General features: G+C 39.4%; 2 protein-coding genes across 5 annotated transcripts; one reads left to right on the top strand and one right to left on the bottom strand.

The window, feature by feature from the left end:
- Positions 1-385: 385 nt before the first annotated feature.
- brd9 (bromodomain containing 9) lies at positions 386-8,166 on the bottom strand. Of its 3 annotated transcripts, none has more exons than XM_080307974.1 (17): positions 8,025-8,166; positions 7,266-7,486; positions 6,746-6,883; positions 6,529-6,658; positions 6,378-6,435; positions 5,475-5,619; positions 5,229-5,363; positions 2,921-3,108; positions 2,612-2,744; positions 2,407-2,482; positions 2,197-2,292; positions 1,972-2,104; positions 1,773-1,884; positions 1,604-1,660; positions 1,392-1,497; positions 781-951; positions 386-674 (listed from the first exon to the last, which is right to left on the bottom strand). In XM_080307974.1, the coding sequence occupies exons 1-17, from the start codon at positions 8,071-8,073 to the stop codon at positions 574-576; spliced, it is 2,049 nt and encodes a 682-aa protein (XP_080164100.1). In that variant the 5' UTR covers positions 8,074-8,166; the 3' UTR covers positions 386-573. The 3 variants fall into 3 exon arrangements, with proteins under 3 accessions (XP_080164100.1, XP_026041175.2, XP_080164099.1); XM_026185390.2 differs by having other exon boundaries at positions 5,253-5,363; XM_080307973.1 differs by having other exon boundaries at positions 2,407-2,744; positions 5,253-5,363.
- On the top strand, positions 8,143-14,928 carry trip13 (thyroid hormone receptor interactor 13). 2 transcript variants are annotated; one of them, XM_026185392.2, is made up of 14 exons: positions 8,143-8,249; positions 8,665-8,748; positions 9,036-9,195; positions 9,290-9,416; positions 10,907-10,962; positions 11,065-11,155; positions 11,246-11,318; positions 11,412-11,475; positions 11,562-11,648; positions 11,787-11,893; positions 12,431-12,584; positions 13,632-13,744; positions 13,839-13,908; positions 13,984-14,928. In XM_026185392.2, exons 2-14 carry the CDS (start codon positions 8,675-8,677, stop codon positions 14,077-14,079), a joined length of 1,272 nt encoding a protein of 423 aa, XP_026041177.1. In that variant the 5' UTR covers positions 8,143-8,249; positions 8,665-8,674; the 3' UTR covers positions 14,080-14,928. The 2 variants fall into 2 exon arrangements, with proteins under 2 accessions (XP_026041177.1, XP_026041176.1); XM_026185391.2 differs by lacking the exon at positions 8,143-8,249 and adding an exon at positions 8,317-8,458.
- The last annotated feature ends 3,612 nt before the right edge of the window (positions 14,929-18,540 follow it).

The raw sequence follows: 18,540 nt of genomic DNA, 5'->3' as shown, positions 1-18,540 counted from the left end.
GTCCGGATGGCCGAAATCCTCACCCTATCTCTAAGGGAGAGGCCAGCCACCCTTTAGAGAAACTTCATTTCCACCACTTAAAACCCACAGATAAAAGCAGAACTTTATGGAAGGTTTGATTCCTGTTACATCTACAGTAAAACATCTAATTTCACAAAAATACATCACACCAGCAGTCCATAGTGGTGATAGTATTATCGTCTGGGGCTGGACGATTAATTGCTGGAACCATGAATTCATAAATTAATAAATGAAAAAAGCATTTAAAAACTGCCTTTTGCATTTACATGCAAAAAAAAGAGGGCAAATGCTTTTTAACAACACTGTGTATAATCAGAATAAGTAAAAGATTTGTGTCTAATAACTGAGTGCACACATTCACAAACACAGGCACAAACATTTATTTTTCAAGTGCTGCAACTCATACAAAAACACACAATCACACTAGTCTGTACACTTATGTTCAGTCTTTAACAAAGGTCTGAGGCTCCTGCTTTCTTCACGGCAATTCAACAGTCCATAACAGAGTAGCCAGAGTGGTTAGCAACAGGATAACAGTGCGGCAGTGTGTGGTCAGCCGTTGGCCGTGTTCTCTGGCTCTGGAGACTGCAGGAACTCATAGGGATCATGAACCATTTCAGACTGGTCCCCAACACCCAGATGAGATGGGCTCCCTATGGATGCACGAAAAAATGGTTCTTATGTTGTATTGCTGGCACTAGTAGCTCATTTCATATAATCATTAAAATAAAGGGAAAAGAAGGCATTTGCTGGAGATACCTAAGTGGTGCTGGTCCCTCTCGGAGGCATTAGAGAGTGAGGACAGGTTGGATGAGGGTCTGGAACCAACTCTATCCACCTGCGCTTCTTGGAACTCCTGCAGGAGTTTATCAGCATCATCAAAAGGCTGCTGGCCCTCCTCATTACCTGGCTCTTTTTTCACCGTTTTGCCTGATATACAAAAAAAATATGGCTTCATTATCGGGAATTAAAGGGCACTTCATGCGACCTTAATAAGGGCGCATATCCATAAAAAACTAAACTAAAACTTGCACAATTCAGCTGAATTTTGTTAAGCAGAACATTATACATTTTTCCCACAGAAAGCTCCTCTAAACTTTGAGTACAGATTCAGTGGAAAAGAAAGTGAAACAGCAAATTCAGCATTTCTGTTCTATGCCAATGAAGGAGACGTGGCTGCCGCATGTGCTGAAAAATAGTAAACATGTTTACATGAAAATAATGCCCTTTATTCCAGCAACTCCAAATATTTACCTACCCCTATGGTAACATCACATTTACCTGGCTTCTCTTATCTAAATGTCATTGTATCTGAATTACTGATATAGAAATATGAATGTATATACAGCATGTTGATAGAGAACAATCACCTAATGAGTTAAGCATGGTGATATCCAGAGACATATCTGGATAAGTCTTCATTGACATGAAATCCAGCACCGAACTCCCCTCTCCCAGGCCAGCTCCATCTGCCATCTGAACAGAAAATATCCAGCTTGAATTAGTCAATCATTTCAGTTGAAACAAGAAAAACAATAATCAAAACATATTATAGTATCTCCTTTCATGAGCCACAGCGTACCTGCATGTCACAGATGTTCGACTTGGTTTCGTCAGGTTTCAGCATTATATTTCTCTTCTGAAATGTTACAAATAAAGAAGCTTCGTAAACACAGCAGAGGAACTAAACTTTTCTTTAAGCAAGCAAAAAAAGAAAAAGAAGAAGAAGAAGAAAAAAAAAGAGACTATACCTGTCGTATCTGATTGACAGATTTTGTGTGATCGCCTGCGGTCATCTTGTCCAGGAGCCCGTCAACCCAATGCTTGGTGACACCGCTGCAGCCCTTGACAAACTCCTGTATACTTAAGTAGTGAAAACAGGTGATCAAAAATGAAAAACTTACCACAACTGGATAATTTATCAGTGCGATCAAAAAAATGACCGCCTACCTTAAAGCGCACTGAACCCCTGTGTCATCTCCATAGGCTGAATAGAGCATGTCCATCTCATCAGGTAACAAGTCTGCAAAAACAGAGTTCTTCTGGAGGCTCTGGACGTTGTAGGCACTGCTAAGAAAGGTCACTATACAAAGAGAAAGAAACTTGTTAAAAAGCACGAACTACTTAAAATAATTAAGATTAAGTAAATCAACGAAAATATATATTATCACATACCTTTGTGTCTCCTGTCATCTTTGAAGCCCAGGGTTGTTAACCCAGGCAGAAGCTTATTTGACAGAGAACTTAGATCCACTTTATGGGTCTCTTCCTCTGCAAAACAATAAATCAAACTGGGTTCTTACAGAGATATCACATATTATAATGATATAGCAGAAATAAAAAGGTTTTAGTAGATATATAAAAGGCCGTGTAGTGGTAGCAAACCTTCTGCATCAGGATCGAGTTGATTTACAACAGTATACAAAAGAGAACTGTCAGACTCCTTACGCAAATACCCCATCTGAAAAAGCAAAACACTGGGTAAATTAAACGCTTTAAAAGCTGTCAGCTCTAATAATAAAAAAGAGCTATAACTTGTGTAAACATTGGATACAACTGGATTGTATAAAAAGTGTTCAAAGTGTAAAACCTTGGAGTTTGGCATGTATCTGTTGATGCGGTCGTGAGCTTCATCTGCAGAATGTTCAACCAGCGCCAGAACATGCTCCTCTGCTGTGCTGTCAGTCAAGCTGCATGCGTTTCCCTCTGGTTCATACAGGTAACTGAGACGGCAGAAATGTTACACAGTATCAGTATACAGACGAGGTGTTGTGTGACAAGATTCACAATGCATCCGGTGTCAAGCACTTCCCCACTGTCTTCTCTGAATATGTTAGTCTGAACACGTTCGCAAAAAAAGTAAAGGTGACATGAAATGTAGACACTGTTCAGGGAATACCTGATGACTTCCTTCATGTCCTTGGCTGGCTGCTTCCTGGGCTTCCTTGGAGATTCCATTGGAATGTGGATTGTCTCTGGAGGAGGAATGTCAGCTGTCAGGTCTTCATCCCCCAAAATGGCTGCTTGCTGGGTAAAATCCATGTCCTGCATGAATGACATGCTGCGTTTCAGAGCCAAAAGCCGTTCCTGGACAACGAGTAGAAAGAAAAAAAAAAAAAAAGACACAATATTTAAATTCCACTTTTATGGAAAAGCAATAATAAACAATGATATTGGTAGTAAAGCATTTGTACCGATTCCATAAACATGTGACTGTATATTTTAACCAAAGCAAAAACGTATATCCTCAAGTTTTGGGTTTAGAACATCAAGGTTTGCATTACTAGTAGCATTAGTTAACAACATTTGCAGTCGATTGAATATTGTTTAAATTAATGGTACAGTGGGGCAAAAACAGTATTTAGTCAGCCACCGATTGTGCAAGTTCCCCCACTTAAAATGATGACAGAGGTCAGTAATTTGCACCAGAGGTACACTTCAACTGTGAGAGACAGAATGTGAAAAAAAAATCCATGAATCCACATGGTAGGATTTTTAAAGAATTTATTCGTAAATTAGGGTGGAAAATAAGTATTTGGTCACCTCAAACAAGGAAAATCTCTGGCTCTCACAGACCTGTAACGTCTTCTGTAAGAAGCTTTTCTGTCCCCCACTTGTTACCTGTATGAATGGCACCTGTTTGAACTCATCATCTGTATAAAAGACACCTGTCCACAGCCTCAAACAGTCAGACTCCAAACTCCGCCATGGCCAAGACCAAAGAGCTTTCGAAGGACACCAGGAAAAGTATTGTAGACCTGCACCAGACTGGGAAGAGTGAATCTACAATAGGCAAGCAGCTTGGTGTGAAAAAAATCAACTGTGGGAGCAATCATCAGAAAATGGAAGACATACAAGACCACTGATAATCTCCCTCGATCTGGGGCTCCACGCAAGATCTCATCCCGTGGGGTCAAAATGATCATGAGAACGGTGAGCAAAGATCCCAGAACCACACGGGGGGACCTGGTGAATGACCTGCAGAGAGCTGGGACCAAAGTAACAAAGGTCACCATCAGTAACACACTACAACGGCAGGGAATCAAATCCCGCAGTGCCAGACGTGTCCCGCTGCTGAAGCCAGTGCATGTCCAAGCCCGTCTGAAGTTTGCCAGAGAGCACATGGATGATACAGCAGAGGATTGGGAGAATGTCATGTGGTCAGATGAAACCAAAGTAGAACTTTTTGGTATAAACTCAACTCGTCGTGTTTGGAGGAAGAAGAATACTGAGTTGCATCCCAAGAACACCATACCTACTGTGAAGCATGGGGGTGGAAACATCATGCTATGGGGCTGTTTTTCTGCCAAGGGGACAGGACGACTGATCCGTGTTAAGGACAGAATGAATGGGGCCATGTATCGTGAGATTTTGAGCCAAAACCTCCTTCCATCAGTGAGAACTTTGAAGATGAAACGAGGCTGGGTCTTCCAACATGACAATGATCCAAAACACACCGCCCGGGCAACAAAGGAGTGGCTCCGTAAGAAGCATTTGAAAGTCCTGGAGTGGCCTAGCCAGTCTCCAGACCTCAACCCCATAGAAAATCTGTGGCGGGAGTTGAAAGTCCGTGTTGCTCGGCGACAGCCCCAAAACATCACTGCTCTCGAGAAGATCTGCATGGAGGAATGGGCCAAAATACCAGCTACTGTGTGTGCAAACCTGGTAAAGACCTATAGTAAACGTTTGACCTCTGTTATTGCCAACAAAGGTTATGTTACAAAGTATTGAGTTGTATTTTTGTTATTGACCAAATACTTATTTTCCACCCTGATTTACGAATAAATTCTTTACAAATCCTACCATGTGGATTCATGGATTTTTTTTTTCACATTCTGTCTCTCACAGTTGAAGTGTACCTCTGGTGCAAATTACTGACCTCTGTCATCATTTTAAGTGGGGGAACTTGCACAATCGGTGGCTGACTAAATACTTTTTTGCCCCACTGTATATCTTCGGAGTGATTCGTTGGATTGCAACACCCAAATCAGTTTTATTTGTATGTGAGAGTCGTACAACTCTGCTACTAAAAATATCAGCACTTTGAATATATTCCATAACTGTGTATGGAACATGATTTGACTGCTAATAACTTCCTTTGTGATCTCTGTTGCTGTGCTGTTTTATCTTTATAAAACAACAATATAATGTACACATCAACAACAATCATACACTGTTGTTATAACAAATGAATAAAGTGTTTTTGCCTTTGGTTTGCTTGACCGTGTTACCTTGCTCATCATCTTGAATCCTGTGTGAAGCAATTTCTTTGCAGCCTTGTAGTAGACAGTCTCTGGTCGGTTGTATACCATGGCATTATCACACATCAGTTTAAAATCAGCCTGAGGAACAAAAAGTGTTCAGTCAACTATGAAGGCTGCAGGTTTAATGCCCAACATCTTTAAGCTGGGAAGAAAATCTAATTCACAATTAGATGTTAAAGGCACCCTCACCTTAAATTCTGTTACTGTTTTATAGTCATTGTTTCTATTCTTGTCTTTCATGGTGCTGAAGTCCATAGGATGTTTGATGATCATTGAGTAACCAGGAGCGATTGCATCTGTTACTGGAGATGCAAAGAACCCATGGGGATCTTTCCTGGAAAGATGAGAGACACACCATCAATGTTATTGAAAGCACCAGCTTTTAGACTTGTTTAGACGTGTCCAGTGTTCTGATCTGATCAAGAATGTTATCTTTCAGGTCAAAATGGTCATTATTAATGGATCTTGCTGTGCTTTTATCAAACAAAGAATTTCATAATGTAGCCTTATTCACATGCCACATTTTGTAATCTGTGATAAAAAAACAGGGCTTCCCCTCAGTTCTTCAAAAGAATAATAATTCATTATCTGCTAGGTTAATGTTTGAAAGCATGTCAAAGGAGCGATATTTATTGGCCATGTTCAAAATGTAGCATGCTGGTGTTCCACGACAGAACAGCAAATGCAAAATGCTCTATTTTTAGAACATTATTAGCAGGAAAGTAATGCGAACCTCCCTCTCTAAGAGAATATATGTGTTTATCTAAGCTCATGCTAATCTGCCAAGTGGACTGTGGGAAAAGACACATGCAAAACTGACATTTTTAACCTACTGGTATAAAAAAGGAAACAGAACTACTGTGGACTGCGCTCATCGTAATATGTACAGTTAGGGCCACATATATTTGGACACTGACACAAGTTCTGTTTTTTTTAACCTGTTTACCGAAACATTTTCTAGTTATAGTTACATAATGGACATGGACATAATGTGTAGACTCAGCTTTCATTTGAGGGGATCAAATGCAATGAAGGTATCTGCGGTGCCTGCATTTGGAAGATTTTGCTGTAAACAGACAACACTGTTCTTACCTCTGCAGCTGCCTCAGAAAGTGTTCTAGCAGCTGTTGCCGTGGTGTGGACTCATTCTCTAAATCGGGCAAACATAAACTTACAAGTAAATTTTTGCCCAAATATAAAATGCTTGTAAAAACTGTATGCGCTTATAGACAGGTAGTCTTGCCTTGCTGTGTCCGGCACGCTCTGACTGGCCTGTCTCCTGGTTGTTCTACGTCCACCTTCACAGTGGGGTGAAACTCCTCCCCTTCGGGCTCTATTTCAAACCGTTCTTTCTTCTTCTTTTTCTCTTCTGGCTGTAGAGACACACAGAATGTAAACAACTTGTCAAAAATAACCATAATAATTTATTGGTCACAATCTTAAGATTTAAGTTTTATCACCTCCAATCCAATACTTTTTGACAGTGTGAATGGTTCAACAGGTCCAGCACCACCACCACCACTACTACTACTAGCAACAGTCACTGCTGCCGCCTCTGATTCACTCTGCTCCCGCTCCCTCTTCTTCCTTTTCTCCTCCTGTGAAATGGTAAATAGTAAATGGACTGATTGTTATATAGCACTTTTCTACTCTCCCAGAGCACCCAAAACGCTTTATACAAGAAGCCTCATTCACACAAGCACTGTCTTTGACACTTAAGTGCAATCTACCGATCAAAAACATTCATACGTCAATGGATGCATCAGAGAGCATCAGTATCATTATCTTGCCCAAAGATATATGGCATGCAGACTGGAGCAGCCAGAGATCAAACCACCAACCTTCCGATCAGTAGATGACCTGCTCTACCTCCTGAGCTACAGCCACCCCAATGAAATGAAAGCCTATTAAAAAACAAACAACTTAAAAGTAGTAAATGGTGCATTAGTCACGCAGAAGAACGAAATTCAGCTACCTAACCTTTCTTCGCCTTCTCTCCTCATCATCTACATATTTGTCTTTATCCTTTTCAGATTTTTTCTTCTTCTTTTTCTTCTTTTCTTTGTGACGTTCTCGCTCGTGGTCTGATCTGTCATCGTAGTAGCTGGAGTCATGGCCGGACCCAGAGAGTTCAGTCACTTCGCTTCCTCCAACTTTGAGCACAAGCTTCAGAGGCTTCTCAAGAGCTTTGTCCTCATAGTCTACAACCAAAACGAAGAATTGGTAAAGGTATTGTGTCAGGCAATAGCAGTGACAAAGTAGAAGGGCAGTATGAAAGAAGTTGACATTAACATGCAGATTTTCTTTTAAAAAAACGAAGGACTTTACACGCCAAACTGGTTATTATATAAAAAAAGGCATAATAAGCTCTCTGGTTTATATAAAATATAAGGCATAATAATCTCTTTGTTTATTTTTTTTATGTATGTATGTATTTTTTTCCTACTTACAACCCAAATACAGTTTGTAATTTTTAGAAGTGTTTTATAATAATTTATAACGTAAAACAAACAACAATAAGAACATAGTATACAACGTAATGCAGCAAAGTGATTAATGCGAGATTTTAGCTATACATAATTCCACCAGTAGATGAATGAATGAATGAATGAATGAATGGAGCTACTATACATAAACTAAACTCTGTCAGTTTTAATGCTAGCTAACATAATGCTAGCTAGAACAAAAGCGACGCTGCAGTGAGCGCTCGGTGTGCAAATAAAATGTGCTCTAATGTACCGTCAACTGTTCTCCATTCCGGTTTATGCTTCTTATGTTTTTTCCCCATGTTTCTGTTCAAATTCTCAAAGTCGTAAATTTATTCCAATTAACACTGGTCGCTAGCGTTAGCCTAGCTGTGAGAGAGACGGTCTTCTTCTTCTTCTTCTTTGTGTTTAACGGCGGTTGGCAACCAACGTAAAGCAGCATTACCGCCTCCTACTGTTCCGGAGTATGGGTCAGACAGTGAGTTTACAAGCTGTATCAAAAAAACAAAAAAAACCAAGAGAGACGGTGGGCAGATGTGACGCTACAAAAACTACTGTCGTATTTCCGGTTTAAACAAAACGCGCGGAATTCGACTCATAAATATCGGCAGCACACGGTTGATAGTAAAAATACACCAGATGTTTGATTGATACGACTAAACAGTTTGACGACGCTAATGTTTTAAGGTTTGGGTTTTGTTTTGTCACCTCAGCAGGTTATTTTGTTCAAATGAGGCAGCTGGGTTAGCTAGCTCACGTTTACAGCCTTACCCGGTTTAGCTAGCTTGCTAACGCGATGTAGTGATGGGTTTTGGTTCAGTACTTAATAAAATACAGAAGCTCTCTGAGACTTGCTGTTGTTAAAGCCGCAGTTATTGCTCTGGTGTTCACAGTTCTTCGGCAATGGAGGATGACAGGATGGAGACGGGAAACCTCACACCAAAAATCCATGTGGAAGTTCACGTTAAATCTGACAGGTGGGTAGTTTAATCCTAGTGTAAACAGTGAAGTTATTATTAGGTCAAACCCATACACAGGTGATAAAGGACATGAAAAGCTAAAATGCCTCCTTTAGTTTACTTTGACCCTTTGAACTCAAATGACTCATTTTTTTCCACCAAAGATTTAAATATGTTTCAAGTCATGTCTGATGATAACGTTTGTTTAAAACAAATCAGCAATGGTATTGTCATAGTACCAGCCAGAAGCTAGATATATACACGCATGCCTTCTTGTGATTTGTGATTTGTGTTTCATATTTCAGCACAGCTAAACGGTCTGAGGTGAAAATGCATGTTCAGAGTTTACTGAACTGTCACAGCATGGTGTTTGGAAACTACGCATGGACAGAGTTTGACGATGACTTCCTTCAGAAGCATGTGGCATCTGTGGTTATAGCTGATCTAGAAGAAATAGTTACACAGGTCTGTTATTTCAGTTTGTTTTGGGGATGAAAGCTCTGCAGTATCATTGTATTAGTAAAGCTTTATACTTATTAATTTTTATTCTCCCTTTCAGCCCCTTGATTTGAAGAACTGCTGTGTCTCTTTTCACATCTTCACACTGAGCGAAGATGGACCTAGCATGCTCACTTTGGAGGAGGATGAGGAGCTTTCAGCAGCAAACCACTGGTTGCTGCCTGCAGGTAACACTGCGTTCAGTTTAATTCGCTTTACTGTCATTAAAGCAAAACCAGTGCAATAAATTGTCTCTTATAGGTAGGTTGCAGTTGTTGTTGTTGTTGTTGGCAGTGTGTGACAGTTTCTGGTCTAGTGATTGTGTGCAAAACAGTGTATGACTATGCATTTAATAAGTCATTCATAAAGGACTTTGCAACATATTGTTATAGAGACATGAGAAATTTACTGTCCTGGGGTGGAGAAAGGAAAAAATGAGCCTTGGTGGCATTTCAAAAACACTTGGTGTCAGTGTTTTTTGGTAGATATCTCTAATAACAGGTAGCTGATTGCTAACAGTACGCTCAGCTGCTGTGACTTTCCTCTGCAGTGCCCTTTCGTCAGCCAAGGCAGAGTTGCTGTACCAAACTGTAAGATGGGAACATGGAAAATAATGCTATAATATTTGTACAGTGGTGAAGCTGGAGAAGTGGAGAAACTTGTTTTGTGACAAATGGGCCCTTTTCAGCCGCCTCATGAAGTGGTGGCGACACTAGGCCTTCTTTATCAGACGGGAGATAAAGAGACCAAATCAAGTCCTCAGCAATATAGACATCATTTCTTTGGTCTCTTTAACATTAAGGTCAAGGTTGTTTTTAGAGGACTGTATCACCAGATGCTGGATCTTCTTTTCATTGTTCTGTGGACCATCTTGTTTTTTTTTATTAGATATTTGGACAGTCAATGTGACGCCATCTGCGTATAGTGGAGGATAATAGTATAATATAGGATGTATGTAGGATGGAAATGGTCGTTTGGGTATGTTCCAGCAACATCTATCATCAGGAGGTTCTCAGAAAAAACATCTCATTTAACAGGCAGTAAAGGACTGGAGAGCAATGATTGATGGTCACGATACGTCTCCAACGCAGCTTTAAAAAAGGAGGGGGAGAAGATATTGGATCCATGTGACCCTGCAATCTTCCTGCATTGAGTTACAAACTGACATATTTTAACCAAAATCTTTTTAAATGACATTTTTGTATCTTCATGGTACAAGGTCTGTGCTGAAATGTTTATGGATCATATTAAGAGTAGGAATGAGTATTATACAGCAGAAAGAATTGTGAAAATCTAGCGCTTATTTAAACGTTTTTTTACTTTTTGCTAGTATCAAAATTGGGATTTCATTTGTGTGTTTGAATCCAGCATAACCAAAACCTACTTTGCAAATGTATCAGTATTTTACATTATGATGTTCTTGTTACAAATGTACAGGCTACATGTTTCTGTCAAACAGGCCTCAAGATCCTGCTGCCATGTTGCTGGTGGAGCATCTGCTTTTTATTTCTTCTTTTTATGGGATAAAAATAAAATAATCTTAGTTTAGCATTCGAGATCTGTGGGTGTAAAGCTTGGTGAGCATGTTGTGCTACTGAGGATGATATTTTTTTTCTTGCAGCTCATAAGCATTTTCTGTTCTATTATATATGTTAAGTTGCTTTTTTCTTTTTAACAGCTGAATTTCATGGGATTTGGGAAAGTCTGGTTTATGAAACTGGAGTCAAAACTCAGGTAAAATAAATTACAGCTGTTTAGGAATTAGGAAAAATGATCAAATAGCCTGATGTGTAACCTAATGCTTCTTAACTTTACCTTATTTCCCCTTTTCTCTAGCTCCTGGATTATGTCACAACAACAATTTATTTCTCAGACAAAAATGTTGACAGCAACCTGATTTCATGGAATCGTGTTGTTCTGCTTCATGGTAAATATTTAAGAAGGGAATTTCTACAGTGATTGTTATTACATTGGAACAAAGAGTAATGACTGTCTCTCTTTGTTTGCCCACATTCAGGACCTCCAGGCACAGGGAAAACATCACTGTGCAAAGCTCTCGCCCAGAAACTGTCAATCAGACTGTCAAGTCGGTAAGATCGTCCTCATTCTAGTGAAACCGCTCCAGCTATGACTACACCAGCACTTTTCATTTCCAAATACACCTTTTTTTTTCTCCCCTGCAGGTATTTATATGGCCAATTTGTTGAGATAAACAGCCACAGTTTGTTCTCAAAGTGGTTCTCAGAGGTACACCTGGGTCTTTTTTTCTTTTTCTTTTAATGTTTTTGTTACTTGTATTGTCTCCTGTAGCTAATTATGCCTATTTTTCACAGAGTGGCAAGCTGGTCACAAAGATGTTTCAAAAGATCCAACAGCTGATTGATGACAAAGACGCTCTTGTGTTTGTTCTGATTGATGAGGTAAAATGAAGTGTATTTATTTCATTTTGATTTGCTTCTGTGTCTTTTATGTTTCTCTAAGACAGGAGAACTTCTTGCCAACTGGTTGTACTTTGTTATGTTGAAGTGTGATTGAAACGGTTTCTCTTTTGTGAACAGGTGGAGAGTTTGACAGCAGCAAGAAATGCCTGCCAGGCAGGAACAGAGCCTTCTGATGCCATTCGTGTGGTCAACTCGGTCCTCACGCAGCTGGACCAGATCAAACGGTCAGAATGCAAACCTTTCTTAGTGATTTTTATTTGTTTTAAATTAGAGATCGACTCTGTACTAGTCTGTTGTAGTGGAGAGAGAGCAGTGTGAAAATGAAGCTGTTGTTTAACACATGGTTAAAAGCTTTCAGTAGAGACCAAAAGATTGGAATTGCAGAGAGAAGTGGTGGAAATGAGCCTCCTCTGTAGGGTATCTTGGTTCTCCCTTTAAGACAGAGGAGGAGCCCAGAGCTGAGCTGCTACACCTCTACATTGAAAAGAGCAGCTGATATGGTTTGGGCATCTAAACAGGAGGCTCTGAGGCAGAACCGGGGCATACTTGAAGACAATATGTCTCTTGGCTGACTTGGAACATAACATTTCCATGAGACGTAACCTTTTAGGGTGGCTGTGGAGACTGAAGTCTGAGTTTCTCTGCTAAAACTGCTACTGACCCAAACTTGGAGTGACAGAAAGTAGATGGATGGATTATTTACTTATTATGTCCTACTTTAAACAAGTTGTTCTGTGTTGGCTATTGGGCTGATATTTCAGACATTCCAATGTAGTGATCTTGACGACCTCCAATGTGACAGAAAAAATCGACTTGGCCTTTGTAGACAGAGCTGATATCAAGCAGTACATCGGACCGCCATCTGAAAAAGGCATTTACAACATCTACCTCTCCTGCCTGGAGGAGCTGATGAAGGTAATCCAGTAATCTGGCAGCAGTTTTTTTCCACTTCTAAAGTGAAACACATCTGACTTAAATGTTTTTCCATCTAAAATTGCAACTACACGGTCACGAGGTGGGCAACCAAACTTGGCATACAGGTCTATAATAGATATTATGATGTCACCATATTGTGTAGTAACCACCTGACCAAAAAGAGCACTTTGCCAGTAGGAAACGAATGTCAGTTTCCTGAAATGTTACATACGTATGGCAGCCATCTGGTGCAGTGCACACCATGCTGTCCAGTGCCAGGCATTGTACCTTGCAATCTCTGTATGAGTGTTTGTGTAACTGAATGAAGACACTGTAAACTGCTCTTGATAAAAGGGCTACATAATGTACATATAGCAGTTTATTCCAACAAAATATTGATAGAACAATTAAAAAAAAAAAAAAGTCATGGTGCAAAATACAATTTAAGCATATTTAAGGAAAGCGAAGCGGTACTGATTTGTAACTTGGGCTTGTTATGATGTTGTATAATATGATATTTTACTACAGTACACATCTAACTAGGCAGCTCATTCTCTTGAAATGGGGTCAACTTGAAAGATGTGAAATGTAAAAGTAAGGTCAGAGGTCAAATGTGACATATTTGGATGCAAATAAGTGCATCCAGGTGCAAAACAAAACAACCCCACGAGAACCTTTGGAGGAGGTGGTCTCCAAAGGAACTCCAGAGCGGTTTGTTTATTTTGTGAACGTGATCCAATCTGAACAGACCACCAAGTGTAAATTAAAAATTTGAGCTAAAAACATCCCAAAGTCACGTATGCTTTGTAATCGCAGTGCGGCAAAGGACTACAGCTGTGCAAAGGTCTGTACGGGCCAGTGACTAGCTGTTAAATTAACATTAATTCTCAGTTTTCTCACACAGGACATTCTTCCTGTATTTAGGTTTTTTGCAGAAATTTCTTGACAGAAAAATCCCAAGAGGCACTTTTAAAATTCAGCTTATGTAAATAAAATGCAATTTTGTTTTCCGACACGTCTCTGAGTTGTGATCTCGGATGTACACAGTGCCAGATCATCTACCCCCGGCAGCAACTGTTTACCATGTTTGAGCTCGAGACGATGGGCTTTGCAAAGAGTGAGGTGTCCGAACACAGTCTAAACCTGAGGAACATTGCTATGTAAGTGCGCATTCCAATAAGCAGCATCTAAATCAGAGTGTGGGAAGCGAAAAGAGATGGAGGCCAATGCTCAGTTTTTTCTTTTTCTTTTCAGAAAAAGCAAAGGTTTGAGCGGAAGAGCACTCAGGAAGTTACCATTTATAGCCCATGCACTCTTTGTAAAGGTAGGTATTTGATTGTTTTCTCCTGACAAACATACGATTCACATGGGCTTTTTAAAATGGTTTGTTGTCTTGCAGACACCAACAGTAACGCTTGAGAGGTTTCTGGAGGCTATGGGCCAAGCTGTGGAAAAACAGAAGGAGGAAAAAGCTAACTTGGTCAATGGTATCTGAACCTGCTGAAATTCCCACAGGCTGACTGATTGTGCCTTGTTTGTGGTTTAAAACCTATAAAACATCTTTTTTATAGAGCTTAATCAGTTCATTTGTCAGCACTACATTCAATATACATACACACAAATGCTATTTTAACAAGTGCTGTAACACAAAAGTGTTTATTCAGGTAATTTTTCTGGTGCTACTCTCTTAAATTACCAAGACCATATCTATGTCGACAGAGGAATTGTAATTTTAAGTTGTAGTCCCCAATGCTTGAATTTTTCTTTGTTTTATATGCTATTAACAAATATGTTTACTCTTTTCTCACTTCCAAAGTATTTAATATTTGTTGCTTTAACCATAACTGTTTCTTTTTGTTTTTCTTTTTTTAAACCTATACTATTTGTGCACAGACATTAGATCAGTCAGTGTGTAGCTATGCTGACATGACAGCTTGTGAGTCCCACAATGGGCCAACAGACTCACCGGACAACAAATCCAAAATATAGTAAACATGTTGCTGTTTGTTATGAACGGTTAACCTGTATGTGTTATTATGTGTTCTTGTTAATTGGTCCCATTCAAGGTCGCTTATTTCACCTGACAAGTTTGTAAGCTCAGCTGGCTGCGTCCCCTACAGAGGGGGTTTATGCCTGTGCATGAGTCACTTGATGCAAAAAAACAAAACAAAAACGTGAGTGGACTTTACCCTTCACATACAATCTGCTTTGTGCTCTGTTCGCATGTTTGTTTGTTTGTTTTTTTTATAAATGAATGTGATAAATCCAATTTAAACTATCTGGGTTTGTTGTTTATTGGTTTAATTTTGTATATAACCTTGTAATAAACAGCATTGTTTCCTGATTGCAGTGTCTGATGCATTTTGGAGATTTTAATACACTACGTCCACCACTTGGGGGCGCAATGAGGCTGTAATGCAGTTCTATACATAAACAGAATTCAGTTTATTACAGATTCTGATTTGCATGGTTGTCTCAGAAAGGGCAATAAGACAAGATGGATCACGATAAGGTGGCAATAAAAGCTAATTGCATATAATCTTGTGGTAAGCTTGTATCAACTAGATGAACAATGGGTTTTTTTTGGGAGGGTTACCAACAAAGTCCTGCAAATATCAAATGTTACCTTACAACAAAGCAACAAAAGAGCAGTTCTACCTAATATTCCTCCTTTATGATACAGGCCCATGCACGGGAATTTAAAGTGATTCATGGTTATGATTTGGGACTGTGAGCATGTTGCGGTCTTCCACTGTGGACTAAAAACCAAAAGGTTGAAAGATGACTGAGTTTGAAATGCGTCACTCCTGTACACAGTTTATACGAACAGATCGGTGGTTTCGTTGTTCGTATGAACATGTTTTGCATTCTGTGAATGCTCTGCTGCTTTGCATGTCAGCTGCCGGCTTCAAACAATGTGCCCTTTGTTTGTTGCTGGCAACAGCTTTTTCATTCCACTTCAAAGGTGAATCCTGTAGGCTGTTCCTGAATGTAAAAGGAAAGCAAATGTTGGATTTGTCTTCATTTGCACGCTCCAGACCTGCTCAATCATAACACTGTCACCTTTACAGTGACCTTTACTGCGTGTTTTATTAAGCTTGTAAGTATTTTATTGGTGGATTTGATTATGCTGTCAAAGGTCTATAATTAAGATGGAAAAAAACGAAGATTTATGCTATAATTAAGACCAACCCAGAATGGATTTCCCCTCATGCATAAAGACTGCATTTGTGTGAATTGCCCCTTTAGTGCCATGTTATCTTTTATACCTAATTGTTTGGCTCCCATTATATCTATTTGTCAGTGAATTTTTGAGTAAGATGAATCACATGAGGGAGCTCAACTTGTCTCTAATCTGATCAGTGATTACAAAGGTGAGAGAAAAAGGGGGTAGTAGAGAAAGGGAGAGCTGTAAGAACGGGCATGGTAAATAAAACCATAATTGCTCTGTCTGCAGGCCTTTTTCTTTTCACTGTAGTCTCTCCAAAAGCAGGCAGCTGTTAAAAGGCAATCAAGCCGGAGAAGGAAGAAAAGTCAAAAGCCTTATTGTTATGGGGATTTTATCACTGTTTCAAGCAGACTTAAAATGTCAGAAAACTCCAAACAAAACAAACAGTCTGATGTTTATCCTCTCAACCGTTGTTCAGGTACATTGCTGAAAGCAATGGAATATACCTTTATGTGCCAATGGTGATTCAAATAGAGGGGTGGGGGTTAACTTACACTCTTACTTATATGCGCGGTAAGAGGAAAGTGAGCCAAGCTGCACACGAACTATGGAAATTATCACTCATCTCCTCTGAGTTTTTAAGAGGTTATGATTTACATTGCTGGTCTAAAAGTGTGATACTCAGTTGTTAGTTTAGAAATACTTTTTGCCTTTGCCAGCGTGGTAATCCACATCCATTGCACAAATGCATACTGAGAGCCCATAAAGCCGAAGCAGTGTTGGCTTTTCAATTCTTCTACATGGCAGCCTTTGATCATAAACTAGTGCTTTTATCCAAATGAACATTTCCCTCAGAAGAAAACCGCAGCGTGCTCTTTCTGTCTCTCTCTCTCTGTATCTGTTCCCAGTCAAGACTGTCCTGTCAGAAATTATGAACAATTGTTGTTTCTCGAGTCTGTTGAGATTTCTGTACCCCATATGTTTGTCATCCATTTAAGCAGGATGTTAGAAGGCGTAGGAGAACGAGGATGAAGGAGAGATACCTTGTAAAGAGACTGAATCCTCGGAGCCGGGCTGCATGAAGAAATTGTGATAATTAGGCGCAGCAAGTAGGATCAAAGGAAGCTGCCATCAATGAGCTATGCAAATGTCGACTCGTCCTGTCAACCGCAGACAGTGATCTAAGATTTCTGCGTCTTTGAGGAGTCATATAGCAGTCACACTGATAGAAAGAGCTATACTGCTGCACATTAAAGGTATGGCAGTAAAAGTGGGACGCTATCATACAGTACCACCCTCAGAAAGAATAACATGTTTCAGTGGCTCTGAGAATACATGCTCATCCACGCAGCTCTCCAACAACAAGGTTTAAGTGCAAGACTGTGATGTGACAGCAGCACGTGGAGGAGACAGCAGAGTGTATCACAACAGTTTGTGTCTAGGTTTCCACGCAAAAGATCAAAGTAACACCTTTCTTGATTTCTTAAAGGATTTGCACGACCGAGGAACATTTACAAAACAGAAACATTAGCTTCACACTGAGCGAGACATTGCTGTAGTAAATTAATATTTATATAGCGCGTGGAATGTGTCCTGCGATTGGGCTCTTTTAACACTGTGCCAAAGGAAACAAACTATAAAAGTGCTGAGGAGCTTTTGAAGTCTGCTGGGCTGAAGAACAACATGTTCTTCCTGGCTGTCTTCAATAAACAATAGTTATCTTTGGCATCTACTGTGCATATATGAAAAACAAATACTGGAAACGACAATAGGAAGCCTATCCGTATTCCCACAAACCAAACAAACTATATATGCCACCTAACATTGATCCTCAATCATTCACGACACTAATCCAGAGCATCTGCAAGTAGTAAAATAGTCCAGCAATAATTGTGCTACAACAATTTTCTTCAAGGTTTTATAACCACAAGGCTATTTGGAGATAATTCACTTTTTTTATTCAGTTATTAACTGACCTCTGGTGTAAACAGAACTACAAATGACAGAATAATGAAAAGTATTTGCCATAAATATGAACCTACAAGAAATGAATTAGGGATAAAACATGAATGGAGTCAAAAGGAAGATGACACCAACAGAGGACATGGTTCAGCTTTCAACTGCTCATGAACTGCCAATAATTGTTTAACAGTCAAGAGGGACATAACCTGCAACCGGAAAAGGAATTGACTTTTCAAAGTAGAGGTAAAGGTGTGTTACAGCTGTACTAAGAGAACATAGGAAAAATGAAAAACTATCGAAAGGAGAAATTATACAAAATACAAAGTGTATGGAACGTGTTTCTTCGAAAGCAACTTTAAACTTTCCATTATCAAGATGACATTTTGAAATAACTCACAAGTTTTTTGTATTCAGTGGTGGAATAAATAGCATTTCCAATAAAAACATCATAGCATACTGTCTTAAATTAAAAAACAAAAACAAAACGTTTGGACACACACTGAGATTTGGTGTGATCTGTAGAGCTGTTTTGTCTGAATTAGGGAGCGGGTTCCGGGTGACTTGACCAGGATAATGGTGGTGGGTATTGGAGATAATTTCATTTTATTATGCCTATAAGAAATAAGAATACTCAACTCTTGTAAATAATAATCATTATAAATGATAACCAGTTATAGCAACAAAAAACAATAAACTAACACCAATCAATTAAAAGAAATACCACCAGCCTATCTAATATCAGAGTAGGCAACATTTCCATTTTAAAAACCTTATCACGCATACGTGTATACATGGTAGATCAAATCTATTTCAAACCGAGTTCAA

The sequence above is a fragment of the Astatotilapia calliptera genome, chromosome 11 (assembly GCF_964374335.1).
Source record: "Astatotilapia calliptera chromosome 11, fAstCal68.1, whole genome shotgun sequence".
Lineage (NCBI taxonomy): Eukaryota > Metazoa > Chordata > Actinopteri > Cichliformes > Cichlidae > Astatotilapia > Astatotilapia calliptera.
The sequence above is the reverse complement of the archived record's forward strand: the minus strand, read 5'-3'. Positions and strand labels throughout refer to the sequence as shown.